Below are 21,663 nucleotides of genomic sequence, written 5' to 3' on the forward strand. Positions count from 1 at the left end.
TAGTTATATACCTACATATATATATGTGTTTGTTTTATCCATCAGTCTTTATCCTTTTGATCATCTTTTTTGTGATGCTCTGAGAACACTCTTTAGTTAAGTGGTATCGAGGTGATCATTTAGCACTTGGTAAGAGCTTTAATTAAAAGGATTAAAGAAAGAAGCCAGCAGAATCAATATCCTTCCAATGACCTTTAGGCATTTAATCATGCTCCAAAAAAGCTATATCATCTGTGTGGTTTATAAAGCAGTTACTTTTTCTTAAGATTAGTTGAAAATTTCACAGTAATTATTTTTTATTCAACAAGTGACAAGCTAGTTACAAGGTCGATACTACTAATGAGTAAATAAATAAATAAATAATAAAAATAAAAAACTTTGAGGGCTCTAATAGACCTTTCGCGAGAAGGGAGGAAATTACTTCAAAATTGTAAGATGCTTTCTTTTTGAAATCATGGTCAAAATTACACATTCTAATAAATGATATTAGGGGGAAGACCAGACTTCTGGGAGAAAGAATAACAGTGGAAACCTAATTTATCTTGGAAAATAAAAGAAATCCTCTTTAACTAACTAACATCTAGGTCAAGACTCAAGAGATAAATAGGCTTCAGAAAAGTGATGGAAAGAAATATTTAAACTTCAGTCAAGAGGAAGAAAATTCTCAAATATAGTGAGAGAGATACCAAGAAGAATTCACTCAAAGAAAATAAACAGTCCAGAAAGTAAGCAAGAACTGTCAAAGAATCCAGTCTGGAAAAAGAAACATAGCTTGAGATATGGAAACAAATTACCTGCAAGTGTTTTATAGAACTACTTAATAAACATGAATTGGCTAAAACAAGAGTACACAGACTAAAAGGAAAATAGAAATCTTAAAGCTAAAGAAATAAAAGGAGATCCAAACAACATTACCTATCAATTAGATATTGCATGAACAGGACAGATACAGCTAAAACTCAAATATTCCATATTATTTTTGCTTTTAAGATTTAAACATCCATACCATAGATCTATATTTCTCAAATTGCCTAGTGATGGGGCCTGGAACACTGCAGCAAACTCACAGGGGCACCATGAGATTCTTAAAATTTTCTAAAAAAACATTAATACTTGACATTTGTTGGACATTGCATGAACTACTTACAGCTTGAGGTAATTGATAGTTTCGATAATTAGATCATGCTCTTTCCCTTTTACCAATGTTATATCTTAAGAAGCTGGCACTTTCTGTGATATAAAATATCACTCATACACACACGCACACACACACACACACACAATCTATGTGGAATGGGCAATGACTCTGAAGGTAGTGATGTCTGATCTGATTTCAAAGTTTGAAAAGTTGTGCGATACCCAAAGGCACGTGCATACTCTTAGTAATGGTGATTGTTTTAGAATTAAATTAAAATGCTACATTTTCTTCCAATTTACATGTATTGTTATTTCTAATGGCTGCTAAATTGCTAGAACATAAATACTTTAAGTCGTAAAGACCTAACTATTTAATAAGTAGAAGTGGTTCGCCTTTCTTTTGTCCTGTAGATGCTGTTGGGGGCTGGGAGTGGGGATTACTGAGCCAGTAAGGGTATTATTAACTTTGAGAACCTCTGCTATAGAATATTATCCAACCTTAAAAATAATGAATTAGATGGTTTTCCAGGTGACCTGGAAGAATTTCTATTAAGTATTGTTAAGTGAGAAGAGCAAGATTAAAAGAAGTATGTGTAAAATGAGCCCATTAAAAAAAATTAACAAAATCCTCCCATTCAGGTGGATTTGTGTTTGATGTGATTGCTTCTTTCTCTTTTTCTAATCCTTTTAAGGAACATGACTATGGAATACAAAAAAATTAAATAAAGGAAGTTAAACTAAAAAGGAAGGACATGTTAAAATTAGAACTTCCTGTTATACAGAATAAAAGCTTAAGTCATTTTTATTTTTATATTAAAGAATGACCGCAAGAGGCTGGAGAACTTTGACACACGTGAGTTACATACATATGTATGAACGACAACAACGACAACAAACCTTTTTAAAAAAGAATAACCAGAAATTGTGATTGACCAGAAAGGTATAGATATATGACCATTTTTAAGTAGTCTTACATAATCACATCTGCAATGTTTGATGGTTCCAGAGGGCAAATTGCTGTGCTCTCTGGAGTATCATTACATCTTCCTCCAAAATACAGATATTAGAAAAGAAAACAGATAAAATCCCTGTCATATTCTTGAAATTTTTTTACTTATTTCTGTAAATAACGCCTTACCAGTGAGTTTAATCTGCACAAGAAATGTCTCTTAATCTCTCCTGCATAGGCTTCTCAATATTTTTCATTACTGGACAGGAAATTAAATACTCTATATTCTCAGTCACATCAGGACATTAGAAGTCTTCTTTTTACAATACAGAGATATTGCCTGAACTCTGTTTACTTTAAGGCTTAAGCAGCCAGAAGTTTCTGATACATCAGATTTGGTATCTGAGAAAGGGAAGGAGATTAGGAAAAAATATACCAACACAGGCACCAAATGATACTATAACCAGTGCTGACGAATTATTTATCCTAAGACCCTATGATTCCTCAGGGGCAAATCCACATACATTATATCCCATCACTGTGCCCAGGCCACAGTAATGCTCAATAAATCTCTTTCGACTGAGTGAATAAATAAATACATTCTACCATTGACTATGGAGATTGGTGAATCACCATTTCCTGTTATTTACCCACTTTTATTTAGGATATATGGTATATATCCCCACAATGCCAAACATCAAGTGAAAAGAACAAAAAATCAGCTGAAACTTTGACTATTTCAGTCAAGACAAAAAAGGTCTAGAATCCGTGCTGTCCAAAACGGTACCCGCTAACTATGTGACAATTTATATTTAATTGAATAACATTCAATTTATATAAAATTGAATAACATTTAAAAACCAGTTTTTCAGTTGCCCTAGCCAATGTCAAGTGTTTAATAACTACATGTGGCCAGTGGCTACAGCATCAGATAGCACAAGTACAGAACATTTACATCGATACAGAAAATTTTAAGTTCATTAGACAGAAAAAGTTCTAGATGGTCTCCTGAAACTTTTCCATTTCATCTTGATATTCTTTTGCTTTTATAAATATATCAAAAGTTCAAAAAATTTTTTCTGAATATATAGTAGATTGCTTAAGGGAAATGATTTGAGGAGTCAGGTTTTCCTGTAATTGGGGCTTGTGAAAATTACTCCGAAGTTGAGGAGGGCTTGTTAATACATGCTGAGATAGCTCTAGTATTTCCTGAGGGCAGAATCCTTTTCTTGTTCATTTCTCTATTCCTAGCAGCTAAGAAATTACACTTGGTAAAGTCTGAATAATGTTAACAATGTATGTATCTTAACAAATGATGCACTCTCATTCAAACATTTCACACATCTCTCATATGTCAGATGTCAGAGGTGTGATAGATTCTGTTGCATAGGGACTAAAGAAAAGGACTGTCTATCAGCAACTTTATCTATTATGAGATCTGTCTTCTCTCCTCCTTCTACCTCCAGTGCAGTCTATCTTTTCTATCTTCTATAGTTCTAGGCCTCATCTCATGATGATACCTTCACAGAGTTTCTGCTAATTGACCATATGCATTAGACTGATAATGGTATATTAGTCAATAATAGAATTTTCTGTCTGCTATGATCTAAAATGTTTGTGTCCCACTCCTCCCCAAATTCATATGCTGAAATTCTAATGCCCAATGTAATAAAAGTAGTTGGTGGGGCCTTTGGAATATACTTAAGTCATGAGGATGGAGACTTCATGGATGGAATTATTGCCTTATAAAAGAGGATCCAGAGAGATCCCTAGCTTCTTCTACCATGCGAAGACACAGCGAGAAAACAGTCCTCTGTTAACCAGGAAATGAGTTCCTACTTGACCACGCTGGCATCTTGATCTTGAACTTCCAGGCTCTAAAAGTGTGAGAAATAAATTTCTGTTGATGATTAGCTACCCAGTCTGTGATATTTTGTTGTGACAGCACAAATGCACTGAGACATTGTCCATACTGGTATCTTTCTAAGACTGAAAGAGGTGGTATTAATAGCTCCACTGGGATGTTAGGCATAACCCATGATTACCCAACTGGTTTTGTTCTTATTTTCCCATAGGTCTATGCTGCTATAAATTGAATGTTTGTGTCCTTCCAAAATTCATGTTTAAACCTAATCCCCAATGTGTTAGTATTAGAGGTGGATCCTTTGGGAGGTGAATAGGTCATGAGGGTAGAGCTCTCATGAATGGGATTAGTGTCTTATAAAAGAGGCCCCAGAGAGCTCCTTTGCCCCCTCTGTCGTGTGAGAAGACAGCCACCTTTGAACCAGCAAGCGGGTTCTCACGAGACATCAAATCTGCCAGTGCCTTGATCTTGGATATCCCAGCCTCCAGAATAGTGAGAAATAAATTCTGTAGTTTCTAAGCCACTCAGAGTATGGTATTCTATTAAAGCAACCTGAATAGAATAAGACATATATCTACTTTTGTCTTTGATATTTTGACCACTAGAAGGTGTCAACTTTTCCTAGGTTTTTAGACTATGGTTTCAGTGAGATTTAGACATCTTCAGCAACACATTCCTACAAATATAGCTAGATTCATTAAGCTGATTGAGCTCATATTATTTATGTTCATGAATTAATACAGTAAATCGTTTGGGCGGCAATTAATTATAGAGGCTTATATAATAATAGAGTTCTACACAACAATGCCAAATGAGGATTTCTTCACTTGTCAAGCTGCTTGATATTCCAAGATAAGGCCTTTTTCAAGACTTTGTTAAAATGGCAAATAACAGCCTAAGGTAAGGCGACTAGAAAATTCCCATGAGAACATAATTCAGATTGGACCTTAGGTGAAGAGAGAGACAGTGGGAGGTGGGAGATGATCCAAAAAGAATAATCTTGAGGTCATCTTTGCCTGAAATCCGTGTTAGTAGACTCTAGTCTAGCCACAGTCATCCCTCAGGAGAAGATCCTTGGTCAGATCATTTTTTAATTTCAAAAAAGATTTATTTCTATTCTGTAAATAATCTCCAGTTCATTTGAATTAAAGAGCATTACTTCATTGGTATTCTTCCCTTGGTTACATTGACAAAGGAGAGCTGGACCCATGACTCAACCAATCTGACTAAGAACACTGATGAGATGCCTCCTCCCCCGCCCCCACAGTCCCCTGGGGATAGCGAGTGGCAGGGTGGGGATGTCCTCAGGAATCACTAAAAGTCTCTCAGAACACAGAGCTGTTCCCTGTCACCATTTATCATGGTCTCTTGCTGCTCAGCAAAGAGAAATTACTCACTGTATTTACTCCTAGAGTGACGGAAAACAATCAATGTTGTTTGTCTATGGATTTGATCACAACAGGGAGGCTTGGTGGAACAGGAAGTGAAGAATTTCACCGTTGCATGGCAGGGATCCCATCTTCATTATGAAGGCTGGAATGGGTGCCTGGAGAGATGTCAATACCTGTTCAAGGCTCTGACATGTCTATGTGCAGAACAGTAACAATTTCAATAGAGAACAGTAGTGCAGTGCTCAAGAGAGAGCCTCTTTCTTGCCCTTTGGGAATTACCCTGCAGGACTCATACTGAGAGGCAGCATCAGGTGAAAGTGTCTTGTGGGCTCCCTACGTTTGAAAGCTCCAAGGACCAACTACATATTTTTCTGGAAATATATTCTTGTCCTCAGCGTCCTATTATCCAGGGAGACAATCCTCACAAGATCGCAGCCTGCCTGGATCATTGAGCCCTTACCACATCATGCACTTTGTCTCCACCATGACCTTGCCTTCTGAAAGAAACTATGAAAACACCCATTCATCAGGCATCCCTTCCTGCAGATCTCCCTTCAACCAAACAAGGCTGAGAAGAAAGACCAAGAAAATTGCCTCTGGATAACTGAAATACGTGTCACAACAATTCACTACTGCCATAGTGACCATCACTAAGTTCCCACTCATGTCTGTGGCTCTTCATTCATGCTTAGCTTTAACTTGTTTGACTATTTTCTGTGTTTCCCTGAGCACAAGTTAGTTGAAGCCATTGTTATAAAAGACCGTGAAGTTCCTGACCATGACTCATAAATACTCACTCTTATCTATTTGCTCTGTGTTTACACATAATTCTGACAAGTTTTGTTTCTATTCTCTTGAGTACAGGTTAGTTTAGTAGCTGTCCTAAATTACCCTTTCTATAGTTCTTGACCAGTTTGTATAGGTTTGCATTCAATGTCTATGCACTCAGTGGCCTGTTGTTCCCATACCATTCTGCATGGGAGTAGGTAGATTGTTCCAAAAGAGAGTTACAAAGACACCAGCAAGAAGGAATAGTTGACAATCTGATGAGAAGATATGAAACATTAAATTATTTAGAATTGGACCTCAAAAAGAAAGTGTGATATTATCTAGTTTGGGGCTATTGGCCCTACATATCTTATAGCTCCTGAGAACAGCATTATATTCATGCCAACACATTAAGTAATATTTTTATAATAGTGTCAATGAATCTTCAAGAAAAGATTAAAATTATATTCAGTATATTCTTTTTAAGGAGTATAGGAGTATAGGAGCAATGCCTATTCCATGCCAGGCAACGTGTAGGTGTTTAATATAATTTTCATTAATCCTACTGGGCAGTGACGCTACAACATGGCCAGGCATAGATCTCCGAGGTTTGGGGGAGGCAGATTCATCTTGTTGTAGCCTTGACAACTGATTTTACTTTGAGATTTAAAGACATAGATAGCCTTCTTCTAAGAAAACAGAGGAGTGTGTCATGATTTCATTTAAAGTACTGTATTAAGCTAATATAATTTGGAACTTGAAAGGATAAGCTTTTGTTATAATAATAATAATAATAATAGCCACTACTCTTAAGTATCTGCTCTATGCCAGGTAATGTGTCTGGTCTTTAACATAAAGTTAAAGACCAGACACAAAACTACCTGCGAGGTAGTTTTTATAATCCCCATTTTACTAGTTGAGAAACTCTGGCTCAGGGGGGTTATTATCTGCTCAAGAACAGTAAGTGGTCAAGAGAGCCAAGATTCAAATCCAGTTGTATAAGACCCCAAGGCCATACTCTCCCCAGTCCCAGGTGGGCTCCAGTTATAGAGGAAATCCCCTTAAATGCACCTTTTGATTCCCAGACAGTGCCCTAAGGGAGTTGTCTCTGTAAGGAGCTTTCTGATGCAGTGGCAAGATTCCTATTTCTATCCCTCTTCTTCATGGAATACTCAGCCAGAGAAAGAGGAGTTCTGGATCCTGTGAGTTTGAGCCAAGGGAAAATTTTAATCATCTAAGAGGAACCCATTTGGAGTAATTCCTTGACATCGCCAGTTGAGTCTGTCCACCCCTCAGAGTAACCAGCCTGACCCTCCTCTACCACACTTAATTCTTTCCCTGGCAGCTGAAGACACCCTAAAATGCCCCCTGGACTTTGCAAGGAACTTTCTCCTGGTACCTACAGCAAAGAAGGTGCTTGTGGGATGATGGGAAGAGCAGGCCTTAGGGCAAGTCAACTCCACTCTGCAGGAAAGTCAGTTAGGGCCTCTCATTTTCCAAGAATGAGAGGCCAGCAAAATTCAGGGACATGAAATCCCATTTCTTCCTTCTGCCATAAATGCCTTTCTTATTCCTTGTCTGACCTAAAATCCACTGATGTGGTATCTTTGATTCTAGGCTCTAAAGGCAGTCGTTATGTCCCAATGAGGGGGCAGAAAATTGTACATCAGAGGCCCACAAGCCAGAGTGTGAATAATCATCACATTCTCTTGGGAGCAGAAACACACCAGAAAGTTTCCCCAGGCGTGGGAGGTGGAAAGTTCCAGAACTCAAGTGCACTCCCACATGTTTTAACAGTTCCCTATTGCCTGCTCAACTCCAGTGCAGTCTCTAAATACTGGATACAGGTTAAAAAAAAAAAAAAGTAGGCTTTTTCAGGTGGGTTTTATTCCAGTGCTTACTTAATTAAAAGCCTTGCCGTTTGATTATTGTCAAAGGAGTCTAACAGGGGCATTTAAGGCACAGAGCTCAAAGTCCAGTCACCAACTTTAGGGTTTAGTAGCATCATAATCATCTGCCAAGCCCTGGAGTTATGTGATGGTAAAGCATGGCTTTCCCCACCCCTACTGGAGTTTCATCAAATGTGACACCAGTTGGCTCAATAGGTCCCTTTTTCTGTAGCATATCTGAATGGGGATATTGAAGGACACTTAATAAACTGGAATTTGGTAAGAGAGGAACATTTTATACTTGATATTTCGTGATTTCTAGATACAACCTGCCTCAGGAGTAAATACAGTCACATGGGTCATATTCAGGAGGGCTCCCTTGGAAACTGTGAATGTATTACTTTTACATAGCAAAAGGAACTTTGAGGATGTGATTCAATGGCAGATCTGGAGGTGGAGAGATTGCACTGGATAGTAAGTGAAAGAAGTCAAATAGTGACCTAAAAAGTATTGTGAACTCTGCACAAAGTTTCCAGCACATATTTGTAGAATATCAGAATTAGAAAGGAATGTCAGAATCTCTCAATTCAACACATTTGTTTGACAATGTGGAAATAGAGGCCCAAATAAGTTCCTCAAAGTCACACCCTTTGTGTTAGGGGTAGGAATTAGAACCCTATGTCTTGGCTTCCAGCACTCTTTCCAATAACCCCTTCCCCTCTGCCCCACCCCATTCACTGGCAAGTGAAACACTCTACAAAATACACCACGATTTCAGACAAGGTGAAACAACGTATAATGCAAAATACAAGAAGTTTAGTCATTTGGATTTGTGTTTGTTTGAACACTGAATTGAAGTACTTAAAATTGTTATTTTATGAATGTTGCTATGAATAGGTTTTTTTTAAATTTATTTTTTAGCAATTTACCTATCTTAAATGGCAGCACTAACATTTATTTTCTTGCTACAATATTGCCAATCTTCCAAAGATTGGGCCAGGAATTGTAAATTATTTATGCTTGGTCATTGAGCCTCTCATTACAAATCACATTAGCCCCAAAGCAGGCAGAGATGCCCATGTCTCTCTCTGGGTCAATGCCAAGGGAGCAGACATTTTACCAGTTGTAGCCAGAGAGATAAGCCATGTTCAAATATCTCAGAGCCTCAAAGGCACATGGAAAATCTAATTAAGTCAAGCCAAATTCCTTATTTCCTTGCCTATATAACAAAGATAATACTCATTTTATTAAACTCTTAAGATTATGAGAGATACTGTATATGAAGTGACTGGCATACAGCTGGAACTCAATTAGTGGTTGTTGTAATACATATTGTTTTTGCTTTGCTTTATATATAAATTTTCATACTAACTTCACATGAAACATCTTTCAGATAATTTTATACCTAGGTTATTAATAAAGCATTGACATCTTCTTCCTCTAATGTTTAAGGAGATCCACCTGTTTAAAGGTCTCAGCAAAATCCCCAGCAGGGTTCACTTCCTGCCTGTCTTTGGCAGCCAATTCTATCCTCCTTCCCCGGCAGGGGCTTTATTAAACTCTAAACATGTTTTAGGGAACTGATTCAGAAGCTTCACATCTCTTCCCACAGTTCGTCAGTAATATCCCTGATGGAAATTTTTGATTTCTGCCCCTTTTACAAAGTACAATACATTTTTTTAAGACTGTTTTTTTAGAGAATTTTCAGGGTCATGGCAAAATTGAGAGGAAGGTACAGAGCTTTGCCGTATTCTCCCTGCACTCACACAGGCATAGCTTCCCCCAGGATTAACAAATGTACTGCCAGAGCAGTACATTTGCTACAATTGATGAGCTTATGCTGATATATCATAATCACCCAAGGTTCATAGTTTACCTTAGGGTTCACTCTTGCTGTTGTATATGCTATGGGTTTACACAAATGTGTAGTGAAAAATCCTCTTTTCTCCACTTGTTCATCCCTCTTCCCACCCTCGCCCCTGGAAATCACTCATTATTTTTATCTTCTCCTTAGTTTTGTCTTTTTCAGAATGTCACATAGTTGTGTTTTGATAAGGTGTGCTTTTGCTTCATTTAGCTCAAAATATTTTTAAGCTTCTCTTGTGATTTCTTCAATGACCCATGTATTATATAAAAGTGTATTGTTTAATCTCCACATATTTTGGAATTTTCCAATATCTATCTGTTCCTGATTTATAGTTTAATTTCATTATGGTCTGAGAGCAAGTATTGTATGATTTCTATTCTTTTAAATTTGTTAAGGTGTATTTTATGGCCAGAACATGGTCAATCTTGGTGAATGTTTCATGTGAGCTGGAGAAGAATGTGTATTCTGTTGCCGTTGGATGATGTGGTAGTCTATAGTTGTCAATTATATGCAGTTGATTGATGCTATTGTTGAGTTCAACTATGTTCTTGCTGATTTTCTGCCTGCTGGATTTGTCCATTTCTGATAGAGGGGTGTTGAAGTCTCCAGTTATGATAGTGGATTCATCTATTTCTCCTTGCAGTTCTATAAGTTTTTGCCTCATGTATTTTGACATTCTGTGATTAAGTACATGCACATTAAGGAGTATTATGTCCTCTTTACGAGTGATGCCTTTATCCTTACATAATGCCCTTTTTTATCCCTGATAAATTTTTTTGCTTTGATGTCTGCTCTATCTGAAATTATTATAGTTACTCCTTCTTTCTTTCAATTAGTGTTAGCATGGTAAATATTTTTTCCATCCATTTACTTTTAATCTGTATGTGTCTTTATATTTAAAGAGAATTTCTTGCAGACAGTAAATACTTGAGTCTTGATTTTTTTATACACTCAATCTCTCTCTTCTAATTGATGCACTTAAACCATTGACATTCAAAGTGATTATTGATATAGTTAGATTAATATCTACCATATTTGTGACCATTTCTATTTTTCGCACTTGTTCTTGTTTCTTATTTTGTCTTCCACTCTTCTTCTGCCATTTGTAGTTTTAATTGAGCATTTTATATCATTTCATTTTCTCTCCTTACTTAGCATATTGGTTACCTCTTTTTTAAATCTTTTTTAGTGGCTGCCCTAGAATTTTCAATATACATTTACAACTAATCCAAGTCCACTTTCAAATAACACTATATCACTTCATGGGTAGTATGAGTACTTTAAAATAACAAAATAATCTGAATTCTTCCCTTCTGTCCCACATATAATTTCTGTCATTCATTTTATTTATATATATCATACCTAAGCATTTATATATAGATATGTGCTATATATAAGTATACATTATTGAATATATCACTACTATTATATTGAACAAATTATTATCTGTTGGATCAATTAAAAATCTAAAAAATAAAATTTTTTATTTTCTTTTTTTTTGATGCTTTTCTCTGCTTTATGTAGATCCAAGTTACTGACCTTATTACTTTTCTTCTTTGTAAAGAACTTTTTTAAAAACATTTCTGGCAAGGCAAATCTACTGGGCAACAAATTCCTTAATACTTGCTTGTCTAAGACAGTCTTTATTTTTCCTTTCTGTTTGAAGAATAATTTCACAGTGTACAGAATTTTAGGTTAGTGAATCTTTTTTCTCTCAACACTTTACATATTTCATCTGTTTTTTCTTGCTTACATGGTTTCTAAGAAGTTGGATATAATTCTTATCTTTGTTTCTCTATAGGTAAGGTGTTTTTTCTTTGAGTTTCTTTCAGAATATTTCTTTTTCTTTGTTTTTTATCTTTAAAAAGTGATGTGCCCAGTTGTCATTTTTTGGCATTAATCTTGACTGATGTTCTCTGAGCCTACAGCTTGATATCTGACAGTAATTTGATGAAATTCTCAGTCATTATTGTTTCAAATATTTCCTCTATTCCTTTCTCTCTTCTCCTTCTAATATTCCCATTATACATGTTACACTTTTCATAGTTGTCCCACAGTCCTTGGATATTCTGTTCTATTGTTTTTGTTTGTTTGTTTTTTTGTTTTCAGTCTTTGTTCTGTTTGCTTTTCAGTTTTGGAAGTTTATATTGAAAAATCCTCAAGCTCAGAGATTCTTTCCTCAGCTGTATTCAGCATATTAATAAGCCCATCGAAGGCCTCAGTCTTCAATGAGTGTATATGTCTGGACTGTAAACTTCACAAGTGTTTCTTGTTATTTTCTCCCACCTTAGGTGGCTAGAGTATGCTAAAATAGAGAGTTCTTTTCTCCCACTTGGAAGGCTAGAACTGGATATAAGTGGGAATTTTCCTTACCCCAGGTCTGTTAGGCTCTGATAATTAATACCCCAGCAAGTTAGGCTCTGGTTAACTAGTTTCTCCTGAGGGCTGGCCTTATTAAGAAAAGCAGAATCCTCTGGTATATTTCAAAATGGTTCCTTTTCTCCTCTCCCTCCTGGAAGCACCAGGGGATTTTCCCTTCATATTTACTGTAAGAACTTGGAAGAGCTTGCGGAGGTAAAAAAAAATCTCTTATAACGTATCCTCCCCAGCCCTCAACTTTGACTAGGTGCCCCAGGAGTTTTTAATTTTCAGAGTTGTCCATACTGAGCCTGAGCAATTCATCAGTTATATTATTCAGATTTTCCTACCCTGCCACTGGTTCCAGGTAAGGTTTGCCCTTGTAAGTGTCTGCTTCGATAAACCATTACTTTCTATATTTACCTGTTTTTCCAAACTTGGGGGCAGCAATTTGCCCTTTAGGTCCTCACCTCTTTGGGGAGTCCTGGGAGAGTTGCTGAATTTTTTTTAGTCAATTTTGTTTTTATTTATTATGACTTCTAAACTCACATGTGAAACACAGCAGAATCAATTTTCAGTTGAAATTCTCCAGTTAATTTAACAGCTCCAAATTTTCCCTAGGCTAAAGAGAATGCATTTATGTTGTTGTTGCTATTGATAATACAGTTGTTTTATTTGTAGTTTTGTTGTTTTTCTTGAGTCTATATCACACACAAATTGTATGGAATTAAAGGAGTAAGTCTTTAGGTGTAACACTTAATTGCATGGAAACTCACAAAAGAATTTTCAACCAGATATGGGACACTGGAACACTCAGATAAATCATCTTTTAAAAAATTTTTAAATTTAAAAAAAAAAACACAGGAATCTAACTTAAAAGAATAGAAATAAATATTACAGTTAGAGTTTATGAAAACGTTGAAAAAAATTTTTCAAACTAAATTGTTTACAACTGATACGAATTTTCAGGTTGAACAGTTGTGAAATCAAGGGCCAAATAAGTCAAGTACTATTTTAAAATTCATATTGTCCTTGGTGAATTTCACTAGATCATGCTCTGTTTCAAGTACTGAAGTTCAGAGAAGTTTCAGAGATAGCTGGAAGCAGTCTAAAGAATCCACATGTGCCAAAGTCTAAACATCCTTGAGTTAACTCAGTAAATTAGGGATGGGTTCAGAGGAATGGTTTTGTATTTCACACCAGGAGACCCTAATCTTTCAGAAGAGCCCTCCAATCATCCTTGTTTTCCTGTGTCATTTCTGGAAACTTCTATCAGGAGACCAACCCTGCTGTGCTAAGTAAAATGAAAGGAGTCTCACTGAAATGTTTGTGCTCATAATTTCTGAATCCAGGCAGAATGCTGCTCTACCTAACTAGGTCCAGATTTTCTGTGTGCTGGAATTAGAGCCTTGAAATAGTGACATGGCTGGTGAAAGTGCCACAATTAATTAATTTCCACTCATTCAACAAATATTGCCTGAGTGTGTACTAGTATACCAGATATGGTACTAAGTGCCAAAGAAAAGAATTTTTTTATATCCCCCCCCCCAACCCCGACCCACCAACTTGAGAAAGTTTTTACAAATTAAAAGTGCTTGAGGGATGAGTTAATCTCAGTCCATCCCTCTCTGGAGAGATTGACATTTAAAATAAAGTTTAAAATTGTGGAGGGGCCACCCTAGCACCTTTTGGGGGCAGACCCTGATTCCCTTGCCCCACACCACCAGCCCTTGGTTTGTAACCACCAAAGATTTCAGAGTGAGGGATGAATGTTGGCTTTGAAAGCTGAAGACCATCAGGGGTAGAGTTGAGCCCCCCAAGGGATATGGTCAGGAAATTGTCTTACAGAATAGTCATTTCTCAACCATTTGCTGTCTTTATTGCACTGGTGAAAGACAATATTCTTCCCTCAGGAAAATTCAATCTACAGACACACACCCCTACAAATGATTTCAGAAGGTTCACATGTTAGAAATCTCTAGTATTTGGCACCTGAGAGCAAAGACTCACCTATAACAGCCTCAAATGGCAATGCCCAATATCTATGCCACAATGTACCTAGTATGCTGCCTTTGCCAATTTGGCCCTGCAACTCTGCACAAAAAGCCTCGGTCAGGGCTCAGGACTCAAAGTGCTGAGCTCGGAAGCTAGGGACGTGGGTCTCAATGGCAGCTGTGTGCTTCCAGGCTACAGGACAACTGAACCCGGAATTCACCACCTTGAGCCCTGCCCCTTGCTTCACTTGCCTTTCCCTGCTCTTTATCTGATGCACATCTGTGTCCTACCTAGCAGTTCTTTCATTTCTGGTTCCCTGCTGCCTTGCCAGTCTGCCCTGCGGAGAGCAAGTTGCACACACCCAGTTCCCTAGCCTCAAGCTTTTATTCCCTGTGGCAGTGGCGCCAACAAGTTACTAAGGAAGAAGGTTAAGTAAAGGCATCTTGGAAGTTAGGTGTCCCTGTTTCAACAGTCTGGAAAGGGAAGCAATGAGAGGCAGATGAGTCCTAGGGCATGCTGAGGCTTCTGGAGACCGAGGACTGGGGTGAGGATGGGTGGGTCGGGTCACTTATGGCGCACGCGGGGCTAGTTTCTTTCCGCCTGGGTGAACCACCTAGCTGGGATCCATGACTGATTCCCACAGCCCCCTGATACTTCTGCTGTGCTCGCCGCACTGGGACTCTCTGTACAAGGTGCTGCGGCTCGCGTGCTGCACGCTCAGACTCAGAGATCTTGGGGATAGTGAGAAGCTGCTTTCTCTGCATTCGACCCGCTGAGGTCCCAAGTCAGGACACGGGACCTTCCGGGCAGGCTCGGAGCGGAAACCTTAGGCTGAAGAGTCCTGAAACTAGCTGTGCAGGGTGTGAGAGGGTCGAAGTGCTGCATAATCGGGTGTTATGGAGCACGTTTATTCTTGAGAGTGAGGACAGGTATGATGCGAACAGGTCACCGTCATGCCGGTTTGTGGATATGACCACATGAGAAGCACCGAAGCACACTTTTGGGGTGCGATTTGGCATGAACCCGTTCGGATGTCCTTGCGTGCCAGTATGGTTTTGCGGGTGCTTGTGCTCTGGGGAGTGGGCAATAACAAGTTTGTGTGGAAGAGTATGACTGGAAGTGACTGAGTTTTCGTCTCTGTAGGGACTTTCGATCTCCGTCAAGCCTGCCCTGCTCTCTAGTGGAGAACTGTAGTGCGGTAGATGAAGGTACAGGTCCAGAATTGAACGCCGTTGGGACACCTTGGCAAACAGCTACCGGAAGCAGTGACAGTTGGGCATATAGCTCCAGCAGGCAGATGTGTAAAAGGCGATGGATGGCAGAGTAGAAAAGGAGAGGGCTAGGGGCGGCTTGGAGTCTGGGTAAGCATCTATGCTTTGCTCCTTCCCTATGTGACTTAGCGGATCGTTGATTCTTTCTACCCACATGGCAGACCACCCAGCTCGCGTCCAGGCAGCCACACAAGATGGAGAATCCTATAGTATGGATCGCGATCTTAAGGAATTCCTACGTGGTCCGGAAGTTCTTCCACATCCCGATCTGCCTGGGGGCGAAGGGGCGGGGGCAGGTAGCACATGACTACTAATCATGTCATTCCTTCAAGATGGGAATATGGTTCACATTTCAAAGATGAGTCCAGTTGACCCTTGAACAACATGGCGATTAGCGATGCCGACCTCCTGTGTGGTCAAAACTCCATGTATAACTACAGTCGGCCCTACGCGTACTCAGATTCCCAACCTTGGAGTCGCCCCTGGAACAACACGGGTTTGAACTGCGCGCATGCATGAACTGCGCAGGTCAGTTGAACCGCGATCAATTATACCGAACAGTACAACTGAACTTCGCGGGATCAATTGAAAAAACTCCAAGTATAATTGGACCTGCGTATTTCAAACCCATGTTCAGGGTCACCTTTATATTGAGACACTGAGAAGTTATTTGTTCATAATCCTACCGCCTGGAATTGGTACAGATGGAATCAAGATCAATTTGACAAAGTTCTTGCTCCCAGCTCCATCTCTTGCTTCCCGTAACAAGCCCTGCTCCTCTGTGGGTGATTCCAGCTGCCTGAAATAGACACCCTACTTGGGCACAGAATCAACATTGCTTGCTACACATTAATCTTCCAAGCCTCACTTGCATGGGGGTCTAGAGTCAGACTTGGGGGAGTCAAAAGTCCCTGCAATCCTGGATCCTTCCCTACAAAGACCACAGGGCTGGCTGGGGATGGAGTGGGGCACCTGTTTAAAACCTTCAAAACGGAATGAAACTGAACAGGTGAAATTTACTTTACGTCAAACTGTCCTCAAAATCCCGCTCACTTCGTGGGTGTTCCTCTTGGTCCCCACCACTCCCCCCGCCCCGCTCCATTAATGACCTCAATGCAAATACAAGTGGGATCATCTTTCTGGATCCTGCAGGTTCTGGACGCAAGTGGTGACACAATCCATCCGAGACACCGGATCTTTCTCCTCATTGGTTGCCTGGAGCTCCTGGACCACCCTAGACCCACAGCAGCGGGAATAAAAAGAGCTGCTGGTGCTGGGAGGAATCGCGGCCACTTCCACCGTGCTCTTGCCTGACAGGAACACTGCCACTGCTGCCACTGCCTCAGCTCCAAGCCACCTGCTACCTGCTGCCAGGTAAGCCCCAAGACTCCTGCTTAGCTGTGTGATTCTACTTATCTCTCCCTCTCCTTGCCGCCCTCTCTCTCTCTCCTCTCAGTTGATCTCCCTGACAGTCTTAGTGTCTCTGTCCACTTTTGTCTGGGTCTCTTCACTCACTGTCTCTGTCAGTCCGCGATTCTTCCCGGACTGCTATTCCAGGTAACCCTGAACAGTCTCAGTTCGGGGACACCCTGGTCGCCTCTTCCTGTGCAGAGCTGGGCTTCACTCTCGCTGTCTCTTGCTGCTTAGACCTACAATTTCTGACGCTGGAGATCCCTAGGCATTGTGCACGGAACAGGATGCAGGAGTAGCTTTCTGCAGACTGTGTGCTCACGGATTTGGTGTCTTGCCTAGTGGTCTCCCAGAAATGGGTTCGGAACCTGCTCCAACGTAAATGGGTAGCAAATAAGCTCAACGACCCAGGGCACAAACACAAACTGGGAGTTTTTTTTCCCCGGTTTAAGTCCTGGGTCTCAATTTAAGACTCTGCTAAGCTTGATTCTACAGGGGTCTCTTTGATAAATAATGGAGCTGAATTTGGTTCTTCAGTTTCTCATCGATTTCAACCACAGAGAAATTCCCCTCTCTACCTACCTTTCCCTACAGCGCCACTAGGTATGAGCAAAAAAAAAGCCCACGCTATGAGTTGCGTTATAGGAAAACGCTGTTGTGACAGGGTGCTCCAAGGCTGTCCTCAACGGAGACCTAGGATGTGTTACCGCTGGACGGGCGATGTAATTTTTTCCTTGCAGATCGAAATCATGAGCTTCTGGAAGTATTCTCCCTTTCTGGCTCTTGGCATCTTGGTCCTGTACCAGGCAGGTGTCCTCCAGGCAGCACCATTCAGGTAAGACAGCCCTGCCAGGAGCACAATCTCCTCCCACTGTGCTTGAAATCAAACAATTCTGTGCTCTCAATTATGGTGTGCTGAATGTTTAACAGCCACTCTTTGGGAAAAAACTGTATGTATGTAAGCCTACATATAAGTTTTTACGATTTGAAGATGTGTTGTACACAATTTACAAATAGAAATAAGATATACAATGCTCTTTATTGTAAGTTTCATATACCTCTTTGAGTCTCACAGAACGCTTTCATTGCCTTTTACCAAACATTTGTATCCATAGGAAACCTATTTATCGAATTCAACTACAATTTGGGAAATAAATTGCATCCAATCAGCTAACTACTTTGCCAATGAATTTGTTGTTAATAATTCTAATATATGATCTATTAATCTAGTTTCTCACCCTTATACAATTATATTTATTGGAATAAATCATTTTTCTGATTCAAACTATGTTTTATTTAATTTTTAATAATGGCTCTTACACAAAGCACATAAAATTCCTGAAAATCTCACCATAAGCTTTGACAAGCCTGTATGATCCAGTTCCAGCAAAGCAATTCGTGATCAGAAAAGAGCCTGACTCCTGGCCAAGTAACATTTTTAGAAAGACGCTGGCCTCATGTTCTATCCATTGACTGAAGATGTGGCCACATCCTCAAGGGAAGTGGCAGAAATGAGGAAACCTGGTTGCTTATCCTGAGGATGGAGTAGGCAGAGGCTCAGAGCCTGTACTGGGTTTGCTTCCTCTCTCTAGGTCTATTTTGGACAACCACCTGGGTTCTGCTTCACTCAATGAGAAGGAATTGTGCCTCATACTGGCTGCAATGGTGAGAGACTATGCACAGCAGAAGATCAATGAGCTGGAGCAGGAGACAGGGAGATTCAGGTGAGGCTCTATACCTGCTCACAGAGGGTATCCTATCCCTCACTCTACTCATGTCCAGGCAGATATATCCTGAGAGGTGGAGAGAATACAACTAGATAGGTGATCAGCAGGCTATCACTGTTCACCCTGATCTGGGGCCCAGCAGGTCTGAGGCTCCCCTGAAGACAGAGGGTCAGGTGGAGAGACTATAGTTACATCACATATAAAAAGATCCAACTTAGAAAGCTGTTGTGATGTGTGAGCCACCTTCCTGCCAGCCCCTCCTGCCCCAGCTCTAAGTAACTCCTCACTGGTATAGACTTGTGTGTAAATGCCCATGGAGGTATGTCACCATCTGTCATGTCTTTTTTCTGTAGCCTGGACAGTTTCAGATCGAAGCAGTGAAGTAATCTGAGTACATACGTGCCTGGCACATACATGTAGAACCACAACAAGTTTCACACATTCTCTCATACTGCAATTGGGGTCATGGCTGGTGGCTTGGAGAGAGACCGCAACCCATATGATGACATTCCCCAAGATGCCTACTAAATCCTAGCTCTCCTTTCTAATTTCCCTTTTTGCTTCCTTTCTATGTGGTACTATATGTGGTCCTCTCTGGTTGCTCCTTGGGATGATACCAGTGGCTTTTTGTGGATATTTAGAATCTCATACAGAAGGAGGAAAGAGCAAAATATACAGGCTAGAAGAAAATCACATAGGAAGAGATGAGGGAGGGAGAGGCTAGCCCTGAGTGTGCCTGAGGATTTCACAACAGAACTTCAAAGTGCTGTTTCTGAATCTGCTTGTCATGGAAGAATAAAGATGTATTTCTAAAAAGCACTGAGCTGTAGTGGTGGTGGTTATTGCTCTGGTCTAACCCCAGGTTTCATGAATTCAAGGACCTGTCTGAGAAGAAGCCTTAGACCCAGGCTAGCTGGACACAGGGCATGGTGGGTGGTCTTTGTGACCAACCTCAAGTAGCAAGAACAGGTATGTGCTAAGCGGCACATAAAAACCTCTGGTTCTTAATGATGCAAACTCTCATCCTCTTCCAGGTAAGATAGTAATTTTCTTTTTCCTAAGAAGTACATGTTTCCCATGAATGAGATGTAACCTCCAGGTACTTAAGAATGGTGTTGGATGTGGCACCATAATTCTTTCCAGTCTTATAAGCCTTCATTGGTTTTTAGCTTATTTATACAGGAAAGATGGACTGTTATAGCTTTGTGTCCCATGGCCAGTCGCCAGAGCCACCTTTGGGTTTTCTGACACCGATGGGAATATCTATGAGAAGTGATAATGCCATTTTCCCTAATGGTCTATGATTTTTCTGCTGTGATGATTGTGTTGATATGAAAGACATAAGGTTAATTGGCCCCTCTTAGAGCAATAATTTTACCATGATGGTCCCATGGGGTGGGCTCTCCTGCCCCCAGGCCCTCAACCTCTCACTGACAGGTCCTCTCTTTTTCTCCATCCTATTAATCAGCATCGCTACCCAGAAGAGAGAATGCAAAACTTCCACCTGTGTGACCAAAAACCTAGCAGACAAGCTAGGCAAACGTGGGGGTGTATTGAAGGATGACTTCATGCCCACCGGCGCACGCACCACTTACTATGGCCGTCGCCGCAAGGACCTTGAGAAGTGAGCAACTAAATGACTCCTGTAAGGTAACTGCCCTTGCACTGTTGGATGGGAGGATGGTTTGCAGGGGTGCAGTCCACACACTAACCCACCCTGGGCCTGTATTGTAAAAAAAAGTCCACAGGGGAAGGTGCCCACCCAGTGTCCAGAAAAGGATAGAGTCTGATAGCTGAAACCCTGAGATTTGGAGTTCATTTCTGTTTTTCCAGTGTCTCCCTGTGACACTGAGGTCATATGCCAGAAAATATAGATCTTGTTTATTTAAAACACTGGTCCCTACAGTTATGATTGTGATTATTCTAGCATTTGAGTTTGAAAGGTAATGACACTACCCTTTAGACTATACATAATGATGTCGTGTACATCTGAGTTCAGAGCATACACCTGGGGTCAAGAACTGTGTTTGCCCTCTGCTACTGATATGGCCGTGGACCAGATACTCTCTCTGAGCCTCAATTTCCCCATCCGTAAATCGAGGGCAATAATAGTACCTACCTGCTAGTATTAATGTAAAGAGTAAATGAAATAATAGGTGTCAATAGCCTCACAACTAATAAGTAACTAAATTTCAGCTGTTGGTTTTTTCTCCTAGATCACCATGAAGCTGAACTCTACTTTTAATTTACAATGAAAGCAACTTAGAGAAAAGCATAGAAGATACATATGTATGCATGCTGCTTAATATTGAAATAGTTTTCTCTTTAAAATAAATTAAAGCTAAACGAATAATAAAGCTATTGCATTTACCTAGTGTGCATCTTTTTTTAATTTTATTCTGTATTCAATAACTGTGACAGCATGTCTTATTGGCTTATCTGGTAGCAAGTCTGGGCCCCCTCAGCCAACCTGTTGATGTTGGCAATTTTGCTAAACCTCAGGGAACCATGGCATTTCTGCCTCCTGGGTGTCTGCGGACACATGGTAATGCTGTGCCTCAATGGAACCCTTTCTTTAAAGAAATCTCATCATTTGTGAACTGTCTCAAGATAAAAAATTGAAGTTGATACAACTAAAAAGGAATCCCGCTGCTATTTCTGCTGTTTTTCCCAGGAGAGCCTCAGGGACCTGTGAACACTTTGTTGACCAGGCTGACTCAGATGAGGCAAAGGCAACATGCTGGAGATGGGTCCTCAGTATCCTGTACCCTCAGATTCTAGGAAATATCCCTTATTGCAATCAGGCCCTGTGCATCTCAAAGAGACAATTCACATGTATTTTCAGAGTGCCCGGGCCCCCAGCTCCAGCTCCAAAGGTTATCTGTTCACTTCTCCTGAATTCAGATTGGCCCTTACCCATCCCTGCCTTTCCTCGCCATAAACACCCTCCATACACTCATAGCCTGCAAAACCTCTAAGAAACAATGGATTAGATTCTGAAATGGGGTCACAGACTGGCAGACCTATAAGGGTAATC

At 40.2% G+C, this 21,663-nt stretch overlaps 1 protein-coding gene across 1 annotated transcript; it reads left to right on the forward strand.

The window, feature by feature from the left end:
- The first annotated feature begins 17,528 nt into the window (after positions 1 to 17,528).
- On the forward strand, positions 17,529 to 20,254 carry LOC120593623 (calcitonin gene-related peptide 2-like). Its single transcript, XM_039851525.1, has 3 exons — positions 17,529 to 17,734; positions 18,492 to 18,623; positions 20,095 to 20,254. Exons 1-3 carry the CDS (start codon positions 17,529 to 17,531, stop codon positions 20,252 to 20,254), a joined length of 498 nt encoding a protein of 165 aa, XP_039707459.1.
- Positions 20,255 to 21,663: the final 1,409 nt, after the last annotated feature.

This window comes from Pteropus medius, unplaced genomic scaffold (assembly GCF_902729225.1).
Source record: "Pteropus medius unplaced genomic scaffold, Ma_sr-lr_union100, whole genome shotgun sequence".
Classification (NCBI taxonomy): domain Eukaryota; kingdom Metazoa; phylum Chordata; class Mammalia; order Chiroptera; family Pteropodidae; genus Pteropus; species Pteropus medius.